The sequence below is a fragment of the Trichomycterus rosablanca genome, chromosome 13 (assembly GCF_030014385.1).
Source record: "Trichomycterus rosablanca isolate fTriRos1 chromosome 13, fTriRos1.hap1, whole genome shotgun sequence".
Classification (NCBI taxonomy): Eukaryota; Metazoa; Chordata; class Actinopteri; order Siluriformes; family Trichomycteridae; genus Trichomycterus; species Trichomycterus rosablanca.
In genome coordinates, this window is record NC_086000.1 from 23,282,353 (window position 1) to 23,297,614 (window position 15,262).

The following is a 15,262-nucleotide window of genomic DNA, read 5'->3' on the forward strand; positions in this document are numbered from 1 at the left end:
AAGAACGTGAACCTACTCGATTTTATCAGTTTCTGTAATACTGCAGTAACTGAAGGGACAAACTCAGGTGCTCAGAAGGTGATGCACAATTGTGCCTTGGGTGACTATATGTTAGAACTTTTGCATGTTCTCACATTTATCAATATTTATCGCACATTTGTCAGTGTAATGTACAGTACATCTCCATGCTGTACTGTCTATGTCGCTGTTGTATTGTTTATTCTGTATTTATATATAGTGTTCCTTTTTCTGTTATTTAATTTGATGTACATGTTGACACCTGCACCATGAAAAAATTCCTTGTACATCTGGTACTTGGCGAAAATAAAGATTCTGATTCTGATGTTCTCTCCATGACCTCCTTCTTTGGGGTACTCTAATTACCTTTTACCTCGCCTGACTTTGCAGACAATAGAATAGCTACAATAAATTGATTCTAGGTAGAAGGGAGGGGCTAGGTTTGATTCCCAGGTTGGATGTCTAGTGTCGTTTCTGTGTGGAGTATGCATGTTCTTCCTGTGTCCGTGTGGGTTTCCTCCGGGTGCTCTGGTTTTGAAGACATGCAGTCCGGCCAATTAGAGCTACAAAAAATTATATGTGTGTGTGCTCTGTGATAGACTTGCGACCTGTTCAGGGTCTTTCCTGCCCAGTGAATCAGACCCACTGTGACCCTGACCTAGATAAAGTGGTGGTAAAACAGACATTTACTAAATGAATGAAAAAAAAAAAACAATGCAAGCAATTTTGAGTTAAGGGCCAAGCTTAGGAGCCCAACAGTTGCAAATTGCTAGTGATCGGGTTTTGAAACAGTAACCTTTTGATCAATACTCCACTACATTAATCGTTGAGCTACCAATGCTGTGTCAGCAGTGGGCAAACACTCACGCATTGTTATGGTCTATTTTAAAGCCACCTTTTTTCCAAACACCCCATATATAAAGATAAAACTAATTAAAAATAAAGAATGAAGGAAAAACATTCAATAAATTGTTAAAAGTACCACTGTGTCAGTTATAAAGGCTATCAACAGCTCACGATCACATGCTGTTTCTGCTTTTGTCTTTTGTGCAAATGTACCGAGCACAGCCTGGGTTTAATGGTCTGCAACTGAATACGAGGACATCCATTCCCTTCATATTTCTTTTACCTCATCCTAGCTTTCAGTCATGCTAAAAGACCACCACAGTTTGCTCAGGACTAATGTCAGATCATTTTATTCATATAGTGTGTAATAGAAACCCACTGTGATTTAAACAAGCCACAATGAAAATGCTTTTAAAGCAGCTGGTTTGTCTGAAAGTAAACAGATGGTGGTAGAGATGCCCTGAATGTAGTTGCTGTGTCAATGAGAGTGAAAGGACAATGAAATGACCACCCATGGCCAGAAAACTATAGGTATACTTTCAGCCTATAAAATCTAGAGCTTGTATATAAAATAGCACAGCCTTTAAATTTGTATTTAAGAGAATATAGTGTTGTGTTTTTGGTTAAGCACAGGTTGTTGAACCAGCTTGGTGTTTGCAGACATGAACTGCAGATTTCTAAAGAGGCTACATTGCACCCATTGCTAACAAGCGATAATAAATAATTATGAACAAAATATTTATATAGTAAGTTTATTATTATTATTATTACTAAGAAATAAAAAAAAAACAAGAAAGAAATAGGCCTTCCCCAAATTGTTGCCACAAAGTTAAATGCAAACAAATCTGTGAATAAGAATTTCTCTTTGCTGGAGTTAAGAGCACTTCCCAATCTACTGCAGCCACAGACCATTATTTCTCCTGCACCAAACTTATAGGTTACTACTGTAGCCAGATGTAGTGGTCACCCACCACAATCCAAAACCACATGTGTTCACTGCCAATAAGTAAAGCATTAATCATCATTCTAAAAATGTTAGACTGCTCAAACTTCTAGTTTCATTGGTGCTTTACACCACCACAGCCAGATTCAACAATTAAACTAAGCAAGATTGAAATATGTATTGTTTAGTACATTTGTACCACAAGGCTGTAGGTTTTACTTCGGAGCATCCTTCTTCTAGCCTCTGGCTCAAAAACCTTCCTTGCTGGGGCAAAGGTGCTGAATGATCAATGGATGTCCATGGACCCAAGGTCTGCACACATCAAGACTGTCCAGCTCTCTTTGGCATCTCAAGTGTGTTAAATCATACTTTTCCTTGTCCTACAGGGGCAGCTCCCTCTACCCTTAACACATGTTTACACTGCCCAGTGGTGCCGTATAACCACCACTCCCTCACATGGTTTAGCACGCCTGCTGAGGGTATGGCGCTTGGAGCCACATGTGAGAGAATAGGAGGATGGAGGAGGACCAGTGTACTTATCCTTCCTGATCAGGAAGCAGCAGCCAGGTTGCAAAGGTGCTACCTCTCTCCAGAGCCCCCTCTCCCATACCCCAACATTCATTAAGAACATTTAGAAACATTTTTAAAAATCCTTAGTATGACCCATTCTACTATCAATGTTTATGAAGGTTGTTGAAATAATCTAACTGACAAATTTAAGTGTCCTTTTACTTTTGACTAGACAAAAGGCAAAAGATCAGAAAATTAATTCTTCCTGAAGAAGCATAAGGCAAATAAATGAAGGAGCAGTGATGAGAGGAAAGTAATGACAGAAAAGCTATTTGAATAGGGAAATAATTACAACTGCTCCTCTTGTCACAACATTTTCATTATTGAACAGTTTTGCTTTTTAGCTGAAGGTCATTGATCCACTCTGAAAGTGTCCTTGTCATAAAGTACGCTAAGAGCTGGTGTTACACTGAACGGCTCTTATTTACCCCTTAATTACCGCTAAGCTGCTTGCATAAATGGAGAGGAAATGAAAGGATGTCGTCCAGATGAGAAAAACACAATGTAAAACAATTTTAAAGCATTTAATGCTTGACATCAAAGGACCATTTTATATTTAAAAAGAATGACAGCTAAATCCAGTGAGATGTAATTTGCATGACCTCAAACTCGTAGCTGTGCTACTTTATCATCAGGCAGACTGTCTAAATAAGGAGTTGCAATTCAGGCTTTTTGTAGGCATTATTGTGCTCTGTTCACGAGGGTTGGAAAGCTTATTTAAAATGACATTAAAGGATTGGCAGTAAGCGTGAGCACTAAAGCTGTTCAAGAGAAAAAAACAAACACATTTGTCTTACCGCAGTGCTCATACACATTTATCCCTAATAAATATATAGCATTTATGTACAGGCAGATGTTTTCCCATTTAGAATAAAAGGCGTTTTTAGTAAGAAAGATTAATGCAAGAGAACACAAATGAAAATGTGTTTGCTTTAACACTACCCAGGATTATTAATAAAGATAACAAATTGTTTCTTTCTCGATATGAAATTCAATTCTTTGTGGTAGGGAAGCAAGCACTGAAAAAAAGGATAAAAATCAACTGGATAATTAGGTGTGAGAGCTACATAAATTTAATAATTCACTACAGAAGGACTGGAGAATACTTTGAGGGTCAGCCTATGCTCTGGCTTTCCAAAGCTATTATGTCAGTGGATCAATGAAAATAGGGTAGAAAAAAAAATAAAACTCATACAGGTATCTTAAATATTTTTGATACAAAAAAAAGCAGAGAGTATAGAGTATAAGACAGAGTACTCTCGAACAGAGAGTATAGAGACTGGTCAAGTTGCTGGTCAAGTATGCTTGACTATATGGCACCAGGATGCACTATGTGAAGAAGGCAAGCCGACGGAGGCAGTGTGATGCTTTGGGCAATGTTCTGCTGGGAAACCTTGGGTCCTGCCATCCATGTAGACTTTATTTTGACACGTACCACCTACCTAAGCATTGCTGCAGACCATGTACACCCTTTCATAGAAACGGTATTCCCTGATGGCTGTGGCCTCTTTCAGCAAGATAATGCGCCCTGCCACAAAGCAAAAATGGATGTTGGCTTGGCCTCCAAATTCCCCAAATCTCAATCCAATTGAGCATCTGTGGGATGTGCTGGAAAAACAAGTCTGGTTCATGAAGGCCCCACCTCACAACTTACAGGAGTTAAAGGATCTGCTGCTAACATCTTGGTGCCAGATACCACAGCACACCTTCAGGGGTCTAGTGGAGTCCATGCCTTAACGGATCAGGGCTGTTTTGGCAGCAAAAGGGGGACCAACACAATATTAGGAAAGTGGTCATAATGTCATAATGTTATGCCTGATCGGTGTATATATATATATATACTGTATATACAGTGTATCACAAAAGTGAGTACACCCCTCACATTTCTGCAAATATTTCATTATATCTTTTCATGGGACAACACTATAGACATGAAACTTGGATATAACTTAGAGTAGTCAGTGTACAACTTGTATAGCAGTGTAGATTTACTGTCTTCTGAAAATAACTCAACACACAGCCATTAATGTCTAAATAGCTGGCAACATAAGTGAGTACACCCCACAGTGAACATGTCCAAATTGTGCCCAAATGTGTCGTTGTCCCTCCCTGGTGTCATGTGTCAAGGTCCCAGGTGTAAATGGGGAGCAGGGCTGTTAAATTTGGTGTTTTGGGTACAATTCTCTCATACTGGCCACTGGATATTCAACATGGCACCTCATGGCAAAGAACTTTCTGAGGATGTGAGAAATAGAATTGTTGCTCTCCACAAAGATGGCCTGGGCTATAAGAAGATTGCTAACACCCTGAAACTGAGCTACAGCATGGTGGCCAAGGTCATACAGCGGTTTTCCAGGACAGGTTCCACTCGGAACAGGCTTCGCCAGGGTCGACCAAAGAAGTTGAGTCCACGTGTTCGGCGTCATATCCAGAGGTTGGCTTTAAAATAGACACATGAGTGCTGCCAGCATTGCTGCAGAGGTTGAAGACGTGGGAGGTCAGCCTGTCAGTGCTCAGACCATACGCCGCACACTGCATCAACTCGGTCTGCATGGTCGTCATCCCAGAAGGAAGCTGACGCACAAGAAAGCCCGCAAACAGTTTGCTGAAGACAAGCAGTCCAAGAACATGGATTACTGGAATGCCCTGTGGTCTGACGAGACCAAGATAAACTTGTTTGGCTCAGATGGTGTCCAGCATGTGTGGCGGCGCCCTGGTGAGAAGTACCAAGACAACTGTATCTTGCCTACAGTCAAGCATGGTGGTGGTAGCATCATGGTCTTGGGCTGCATGAGTGTTGCTGGCACTGGGGAGCTGCAGTTCATTGAGGGAAACATGAATTCCAACATGTACTGTGACATTCTGAAACAGAGCATGATCCCCTCCCTTCGAAAACTCATGGCAGTTTTCCAACAGGATAACGACCCCAAACACAACCTCCAAGATGACAACTGCCTTGCTGAGGAAGCTGAAGGTAAAGGTGATGGACTAAACCCAATTGAGCACCTGTGGCGCATCCTCAAGTGGAAGGTGGAGGAGTTCAAGGTGTCTAACATCCACCAGCTCCGTGATGTCATCATGGAGGAGTGGAAGAGGATTCCAGTAGCAACCTGTGCAGCTCTGGTGAATTCCATGCCCAGGAGGGTTAAGGCAGTGCTGGATAATAATGGTGGTCACACAAAATATTGACACTTTGGGCACAATTTGGACATGTTCACTGTGGGGTGTACTCACTTATGTTGCCAGCTATTTAGACATTAATGGCTGTGTGTTGAGTTATTTTCAGAAGACAGTAAATCTACACTGCTATACAAGTTGTACACTGACTACTCTAAGTTATATCCAAGTTTCATGTCTACAGTGTTGTCCCATGAAAAGATATAATAAAATATTAGCAGAAATGTGAGGGGTGTACTCACTTTTGTGATACACTGTATATATATATATATATATATATATATATATATATATAGATAGAGATAGAGATAGAGATAGAGATAGAGATAGAGATAGAGATAGAGATAGATGGATGGATGGATGGATGGATGGATGGATGGATGGATGGATGGATGGATGGATGGATGGATGGATGGATGGATGGATGGATGGATGGATGGATAGATAGATAGATAGATAGATAGATAGATAGATAGATAGATAGATAGATAGATAGATAGTTTCTGTTACTTAATATAAATACAATAACACACAAAATTAGCAGTATTTTTATTACAGCAATACATTTTATATATGATTGTTTGTGTTGGGGTAGAATGTAATGTATTTTATTATAAAAGCATTTTATTTTTGTGTCCCATGGCATTTACTTCATAGTTAATGGTTGTGTCTGATGCTTCAACACTGTAATTAAAAGTTTTCTGGAATGTCTATAAAAAGCTATTGGGAAATTTACTTTTAAAACCAATGCCACTAGAAAAGTTTACACAAGCTGCACAGAGGGTGGACCCCTGATTACAGATTTATATGGCTTTATTGAACATACCATTTTCCCAATGATGGCATAAATGATTTACTGTTGTGCCAAATGCCCCAGAATAACAACACAACACAGTAAAGACTGAGTTTTGCATGGTATGTATATTTATGTGCAGAAGTTTATGTTGAGGGGGTTAGCAACACACATTGTGTGCAGAAGTATAAAAACAATTGTATAAAACCATTTAGAGTGGTACCTTGTAACTCGACATCCCCTAAACTCAAAATCTTTGAAACTTGACGCCCTTCGTAGAGAAATTTGTACACTTAAACTCGATGTTTACCTTAAACTCAAGCTTTTTTTTTTTTTTAATTATTCATTCAATTTCAAATGAACAATGAACAGTCGCTTTGTTCAGCGCTCGGCTTGAGTGGTGCACTAAGACTGAATCTGCATTTATGTGGAATAACCGTCAAATACACTGAAAGCATCCACATGTATCTGTGTTTACCAGGATTTTTCTCCTGTTTCACTTTTAAACTTGTGTTATAGCTCGGGGTTCTGGGAAATGGTGAGAATCAGCTTTTATTTCAAGAAAGTCTAAAAACGCTTAATGTTAAAAAAGAACGACATAGGAACACGACACCTCTCTTAATTATTACTGCTCATAAGTTCTCTCCACTAATGAAATTCGCTGCTCGTTGTTTTAGTACAATAAGACATGTTAAGCTTTGTGCACCGCCACACTCCATAGAAAATAACAGCACAGCTGGCACAAAAACGGTTTTGTCACTTCTCATGTGAATGCGCCTTTACTAAACAGAATACGGTATTCTAAGATCAAGCATCTCCACGATTAAGAAGCATAGGGAAACAATAATGAAGTAAAAGTAAAGTGTATTTTTTTATTAATGTTTAACTATTTTTAGTGTACAAGTGTCCAAAACAACCCCATTATTTTAGATAAGACCAAAATATATGCAGTTCCATGGGACTTTGGAGCGCATTAACAGGTTTTCCATATATTCTAATGGGGAAAAAATACCTTGAAACTCAATGCCACTCCCAGAACCATTGACAAGGTACCACTATATTTCAAATAAATAAAATTAATAAATTATATTTGTAGCAACATTTACCTCACTAAATTTGGGTTAAATTACAACAAAAATTGGACTAAATATGCATAAATTATCACACACAGTAAAGTTTTTTAAGTTAACTTTAAATTAAACAATAAGTATTGCACATTTTTCTGATTATTCAAAAATGGAGTTTGGTTTCGATGTTTGAAATACTGTTAGAAATACTTGTATAAAAATACTAACATAAAATAATGTCATGACATTTTGATACAGGTTTGCCAGAAATGCATCATAACACAATTTCAGGCCAGAAGACAGTTTAAAAAAGCCTTTATGAATGTGTAGGTAGTGCGGGAGTCATGTAGCCTCTTACACAAAGTTTTATTAATGTAGTGGTTTTACATTTACTGGTCAGAGTAAGAGTCAGTGACCACAGCTGAGCAATGTGCTGCTCAGTCATAAAACAGATCCGGTAAATGTCACTTTAAAATGCTTAATGAATTATAATAGATCCAAATAACTCATGCTGCAGTGAATGCTGAAATTACACCTGTGTGATAACTACATTTATAGCTGAGAATAGCAGCACAACCCAGGCGTGTCATAACAAGAATTCTGATTTGGATGCTGCAAGAAATATTCCTATAAAAGACCCATAAACACATTCTCACTGTATGTAAATGAGAGCAGGGTGTGACCGCTGATTTTGATTAATCGCTTGGGTGAAAATCTAGCTGAGATGGAAGCAGAAGCTGGTAGTTGTAGCACTGCCAACTTCTGGTTACACAATTTTAACGGCACTCAAAGCACCAACCATGGCTGTGGCACTGTGTCAGCCGGTTATAAGCACAGCCAGGCTGATAAAACTGCAGAGAGGAAATGAACTGTTCCATATTGTGAAAATATTGCTGGAGGGAGGAGGCAGGGTATTAAGGCGAATTCAAGGAAGCAGAACTGTGTGACATGGAGCGTGGCCAGATGCATGTCTATCTGTGAGTCTTGTCTTAGATTGAAAATAAAGTAATGCACCAGAATGTAATATCAGTAATGCTTAGATAAAACTACTATACTGTACCTAGCAAATATCCCAACTCTATTTTCTTGTAAATTGATAAGAACTTCACCCCTAAACATCTGGACCACAAACCTTCAGACCATAAATAAAATATATTAAATGGGCAAAAGTATGTGGACACACCCATTGCTAACAGGTGTAATAAATCAATTAGAAAAAAGGAATTACTTCAATTATAAGAAAATCAATTACAGGAAAAAAGAAAAAGGAACTTCTGGCTTTTCTGCAGAACTAAATTTCGCATTGAATTAAATCTTTATCATTTAAATGATACAACAAATGAACAAACAAAATAATTGATGCAAGATTTTAGAGTAGTAGGATAACTCATTAAAATATCACAGTTATTCAACCCCTATATAATACTGGTGATCTTAAAACCTCATGTTAGTGTGTATAACCTAAAGTTGGGTTACAACATGATAAAACCATTGGGAACTCGATGACCTTTAATTTACTTCACCCATGATATGTTTTATAAAAACCACCCAAAAATGTGTCCAAGTTGTATTGCAACCATAGTGACAGCTAAGCTGTACCAAACTGAGATAAGGGATTATTTTATTGCACTAAAGGAGCAATGGATATAAGAATACTTCTATGACATTCCTGGAAGTATTGTCCAAAAGTTTTAACCTATTGCTCAGCAGCAAACCAGCCTGGCTTGGAAGAGAGCATAATATTTTTTTCTCATCAGGACAACAAAATAAAAACTGTGTTACTGCAAAAGACTGAAACACATGATGACCTTAAGAAGGATGGTACAAATGTGTCAGTAGGTAGCAACTACAAAAAAGATCACTTAACAACCAAGGCCTTCATGGCCGTACTCCATGATGCACACCTCCCTTAACAAAGAAGCACAGGAAGGGTTAAATGTAGCTGTAGCCTAGTTGTTAAGGTGCTCGACCAGTAATCAGAAGCTGTTGCCACTGTTGGGCCATTGAGCAAGACCCTCAATCCTTGTTTACTGTCACAACTGTAGGTCTCTTTAGATTAAGGTGTCTGCTAAACACCAAACATGTAAATGTTAAATAGAATACACCAGAAGGAATTACAATAGGCCTGTAAAGTTTTGGGACACAGTTCTATGGAGTGACTAAACCATACTGGAACTTTTCAGGCCAGGTTTCCTCACACAGTCCAAAAACATGCAGTTAGGTTAACTGGATTAGGAGTCACTAAATTGCCCTATAGATGTGTGTGTGTATGTGTTTCTGCTATGGACTGGCGCCCCGTCCAGGGTGTTGAAAAGCTGGGATAGTCTCCAGCACAATCCACCAACCCCCCCCCCCCCCCCCCAAAAAAACCCCTAATTGGATAAGCAGTTAAGATAGTGAGTGAGTGAGTCACGTTAAGTTTTGTTCACATTAAGCGTTGTTTGTACGGCCTGAGTCACTTTTACTACATCATATCAAACAGTTTGTCTCATTAGAGGTTTAATGAAAAGGTCAGCAGCAAACTGGGTCAAAGTTCAATCACGTGAACTCTGGGCACCGTGACAAGCACAACAATCAAAGGCCAAGAAGCACTGCTACACTCCATAGGATACAACGGCACAGCTGGCGCAAAAGTGATCTTGCCGCTTCACATGTGAATGCGCCCTAAATGTATGAACTTGTTAGTAGTGAGTGTAGCTGTGATTGAGTGTGATGTATGTTGCAATATTGTACAGATTTTTGCTGCAGTTTTTATATAATCATACAGTGTATCACAAAAGTGAGTACACCCCTCACATTTCTGCAAATATTTCATTATATCTTTTCATGGGACAACACTATAGACATGAAACTTGGATATAACTTAGAGTAGTCAGTGTACAGCTTGTATAGCAGTGTAGATTTACTGTCTTCTGAAAATAACTCAACACACAGCCATTAATGTCTAAATAGCTGGCAACATAAGTGAGTACACCACACAGTGAACATGTCCAAATTGTGCCCAAATGTGTCGTTGTCACAATTCTCTCATACTCGCCACTGGATATTCAACATGGCACCTCATGGCAAAGAACTCTCTGAGGATGTGAGAAATAGAATTGTTGCTCTCCACAAAGATGGCCTGGGCTATAAGAAGATTGCTAAAACCCTGACAGCATGGTGGCCAAGGTCATACAGCGGTTTTCCAGGATAGGTTCCACTCGGAACAGGCTTCGCCAGGGTCGAACAAAGAAGTTGAGTCCACGTGTTCGGCGTCATATCCAGAGGTTGGCTTTAAAAAATAGACACATGAGTGCTGCCAGCATTGCTGCAGAGGTTGAAGACGTGGGAGGTCAGCCTGTCAGTGCTCAGACCATACGCCGCACACTGCATCAACTCGGTCTGCATGGTCGTCATCCCAGAAGGAAGCTGACGCACAAGAAAGCCCGCAAACAGTTTGCTGAAGACAAGCAGTCCAAGAACATGGATTACTGGAATGCCCTGTGGTCTGACGAAACCAAGATAAACTTGTTTGGCTCAGATGGTGTCCAGCATGTGTGGCGGCGCCCTGGTGAGAAGTACCAAGACAAGTGTAGCTTGCCTACAGTCAAGCATGGTGGTGGTAGCATCATGGTCTTGGGCTGCATGAGTGTTGCTGGCACTGGGGAGCTGCAGTTCATTGAGGGAAACATGAATTCCAACATGTACTGTGACATTCTGAAACAGAGCATGATCCCCTCCCTTCGAAAACTGGGCCTCATGGCAGTTTTCCAACAGGATAACGACCCCAAACACAACCTGCAAGATGACAACTGCCTTGCTGAGGAAGCTGAAGGTAAAGGTGATGGACTAAACCCAATTGAGCACCTGTGGCGCATCCTCAAGTGGAAGGTGGAGGAGTTCAAGGTGTCTAACATCCACCAGCTCCGTGATGTCATCATGGAGGAGTGGAAGAGGATTCCAGTAGCAACCTGTGCAGCTCTGGTGAATTCCATGCCCAGGAGGGTTAAGGCAGTGCTGGATAATAATGGTGGTCACACAAAATATTGACACTTTGGGCACAATTTGGACATGTTCACTGTGGGGTGTACTCACTTATGTTGCCAGCCATTTAGACATTAATGGCTGTGTGTTGAGTTATTTTCAGAAGACAGTAAATCTACACTGCTATACAAGTTGTACACTGACTACTCTAACTTATATCCAAGTTTTATTTCTATAGTGTTGTCCCATGAAAAGATATAACAAAATATTTGCAGAAATGTGAGGGGTGTACTTACTTTTGTGATACACTGTATACTATTCCCTCCTTGCAAGCTCAGTAAAATAAAGTGAGCACACAGAAGTCATTAGGAATCAACATTGTATTTGCATACTTATTATTGTTCTTATTAATGGTGAGGTCCTCTCATGAAATTACACAATATCAGCTATGTAGCATTGATCAATTGTTCATTTTTGGTACAGAACTCATTAATTATACAACTATACATTTGTCTTGAAACAACTTTCAACAGTTCAAGTTCCTAAAATAAATGATACTCTTTCTATCTCCAAATGACAGAGAATCCGGTTCTGTTCCATCAGCATGCCGAGAGTCCTGCCAGGCCTCAGTCGGTGGGCTTGGCAAACAGTGATGCAAACAACAGTAAAAATATCCTCTCACTCAGAGTCTCAAATCATTTGTGCTTTGGCAGAGTGCAAGAGAAATGTGCAATGGTCCAGTGTAAAACTCCACCATCAAGACCAAGCCATTGTGGAGTTTATTTTTTCTATGAAGCTCTTATCCTTTCAGTGCTAGTAATTGGCATATAAATTACAATATTAGTATTATCTTCAGTGGCAGTATTGTTTTAGGGTCGGATCCCTGAAAATACTTTTGTTTTTATACAATTGCTCTGCACGAATACTACATATCAATTAGTCCTGCAACTCACACTTCAGCTAAGTAAACAAACTTCTTTACCCTTGTTATCAAAATGTGTGACTCCTGTAATTAGACTCCAAGCAGAGCTGATTTCATCTTCAGAAAAGGGAAAAAAAAACTGCTACACTGATAATTAGAACCTGACTGAATTGACTAAAAACATTTCTGAACCATAAAAAAGAATCAGTCAGTTAACAGTGAGCCAACACAAACATAAAACCTGACACGACAGACAGATAAAACATATGTGAACTTCAATTGCAGTGGCAAAAGGGTGGTAAGGCTAGTGTAACTTCAACCCACTAGTGCCAGCAGCTTAGGCTCTTACACAAAAGTGGGTTGCTACAAATGGTTAAACAAATGGAGAACGGGGAAAACACTATCGTATAAGAGAAATAAACTCTGTCCACAATGGTAATCCTGGGGCAGCACAAACTGGCGCACAAACTGATGAAGTGTTCAAGGAAGCAACAGCATCCTATGAAGACCCGATGTCAGGCACTCTGAATGTACTTCTTGATCACTACGCAGCCATGTCTGAAGAGTGGGCATGGCATGCTCTGTTGTAGCGTCCAAGCATTCGCAGAGGGGTCAAAGGCCTCCATGTTGCCCAGGGCTGGACCCTCACTGCTTACGATGCCTCCTGTAGCATAGATCTTCCCATCCAGGACCACGGCACTGCATAAAGCAAGCACAAGAGAATGAGAGATGAGAGGGGAGGAGAAGCTGTAGGAGTTTCAGGATGAATGAATGAGCACAAATGAGCATTAAGATTTAAGCCTTTTACTGCAAGGCCAAATTAATGTAGACAAGGAAATGCAGCTATTAGGGGAAGCTCTACCCGCTGCTAATAGATGCATAACATCAAGTACCAGCCAAACAATGGCAAAAGAATGGGTCGATTAAGAAGTTTTAACAGGGCATTGACTTGCCACCTTCCTATCTAGTCATCAGGCTAGAGCTAGGCCAGTTAACTGATGTTGCTGTACCTGGTGAAGTGAAAACATCTAGTGGCAACAACAATCCTACCAACCATGCAACAGAGCTGCTAAGTGCTAAAATGCACAGCATATCAAACATAGTTTGGCATTCCAAAGCTGAAATTAAAAATGCATCTAGGCGCTCAGATGGTGCAGCGGTAAAACACGCTAGCACACCAGATCTGACATTTCAAACTGGCCGTCTACACGAACAACGATTGACTATTGTTCAAGGGGGGTGACGGAGGGGACCTTATAACTGATGCAATTACAACCTCCACTGGCTGATTGATGACTCCTGCACAGAGTCGAGGGATAATGAGGATCAGGGTGTGTCTCTCTGTACACAAAGCTGATCCATATATGAACTCGCCTCATACAGGTGAAAAGACGTAGTAATTCTACAATTACTGACTGTAGTCTTTCTGTTTGTCTACATATCTTTTTAGCCTGCTTTCACCCTGTTCTTCAATTGTCAGGACCCCCACAGGACCACCACAGAGCAGGTATTATTTAGGTGGTGGATCATTCTCAGCACTGCAGTGACACTGACATGGTGATGGTTTGTCCACTCACTGTCCACCATATTAGACACTCCTACCTAGTTGGTCCACCTTGTAGATGTAAAGTCAGAGACGATCGCTCATCTATTGCTGCTGTTTGAGTTGGTCATCTTCTTGATCTTCATTAGTGGTCACAGGACGCTGCCCACAGGGCGCTGTTGGCTGGATATTTTTGGTTGGTGGACTATTCTCAGTCCAGCAGTGACACTGAGGTATTTAAAAACTCCACCAGCATTGCTGTGTCTGATCCACTCATACCAGCACAACACACACTAACACACCACCACCATGCCAGTGTCACTGCAGTACTGAGAATGATCCACCACCCAAATAATACCTACTCTGTAGTGATCCTGTGGGGGTCCTGACCATTGAAGAACAGCATAAAAGGGGGCTAACAAAGCATACACAGAAACAGATGGACTACAGTCAATAATTGTAGAACTACATAGTGCTCCTATATGGTAAGTGGAGCTGATAAAATGGACAGTGAGTGTAGAAACAAGGAGGTGGTTTTAATGTTATGGCTGATCGGTGTATATACCACAGCAAGAATAAATCATTTACTTCCTAATTTTCAGCTTTTGCCATGTTCATTTCACTCTCTCAGCATGCTTCAGAATGATAATGCCCCAACTCTTAGCACTGTGACTGGAACCGACGTTCCATTTCTGGGAACCATACAGTGTGTGTATCGCAAACACACCACAGTAGTGCAAAGACGAGTATGTAAATGCACACAAACAGACCCACACATACACAGTTATGTTGGGGAGACGAGCAATTGTTCTGCGGCTCATCCACGCTTCATCTGCCACTGAGCTAATTACTCTCTCTGCTGTGAATACCAATCAGCAGAGGAGACAGATGCAACCCAAATCTTAACCCGGGGGACCAGAAAAAAAAACTCTTATGAGTGCAAAGGTTTTTTTTTTTCCACTTTCCTTTTTTCAAATAAAGAAATGTATCTCTCAAACTACTTCTGTCTTTATTCTAAAGGGTTTTTATGTGAACAGCAATGTAGGACATGTTTTTATAGTTAATACTTACCATTATAAATATTAACCATATTTATCATTTATTGTTTTATATATAATAATTTTGCCCAGTTGAGAAAACTGTAGTCAACCAAGAGAGAATAAAAAAAAAAGACTTTTTTTTCCCTGATAAATAAATAAATAAAAATAAATCAGAACTTAAAGAGGACTAGGAATGCTCTTATGGAACACACTTCTTTGACAACTAACATAAATACACTGATGATCATCACTTAAGTAAAACCATTACAGATATGCCGTTTTTATTCCAATCAGGCATAACATTATAACCACATCCTTGTTTCTACACTCACTGTCCATTTTAACAGCTCCACTTACTATATAGAAGCACTTTGAAGTTC

The 15,262-nt window shown here is 40.0% G+C and overlaps 1 protein-coding gene across 6 annotated transcripts in view; it reads right to left on the reverse strand.

Annotated features, from left to right (window-relative positions):
* Window positions 1-15,262, reverse strand: part of LOC134325082 (kelch-like protein 29) — a 279,536-nt gene that overhangs the window by 39,377 nt on the left and 224,897 nt on the right. For 5 of the 6 annotated variants that reach the window (XM_063007115.1, XM_063007112.1, XM_063007114.1 and 2 more), the window contains one exon: window positions 11,740-12,998. The exons of the other annotated variant lie outside the window; for it this stretch is intronic. In XM_063007115.1, the coding sequence (XP_062863185.1) occupies window positions 12,815-12,998 (184 nt within the window). In that variant the 3' untranslated portion in view covers window positions 11,740-12,814. Of the gene's footprint in view, window positions 1-11,739; window positions 12,999-15,262 lie in introns of those variants that run through there. 6 annotated transcript variants of the gene reach the window in all.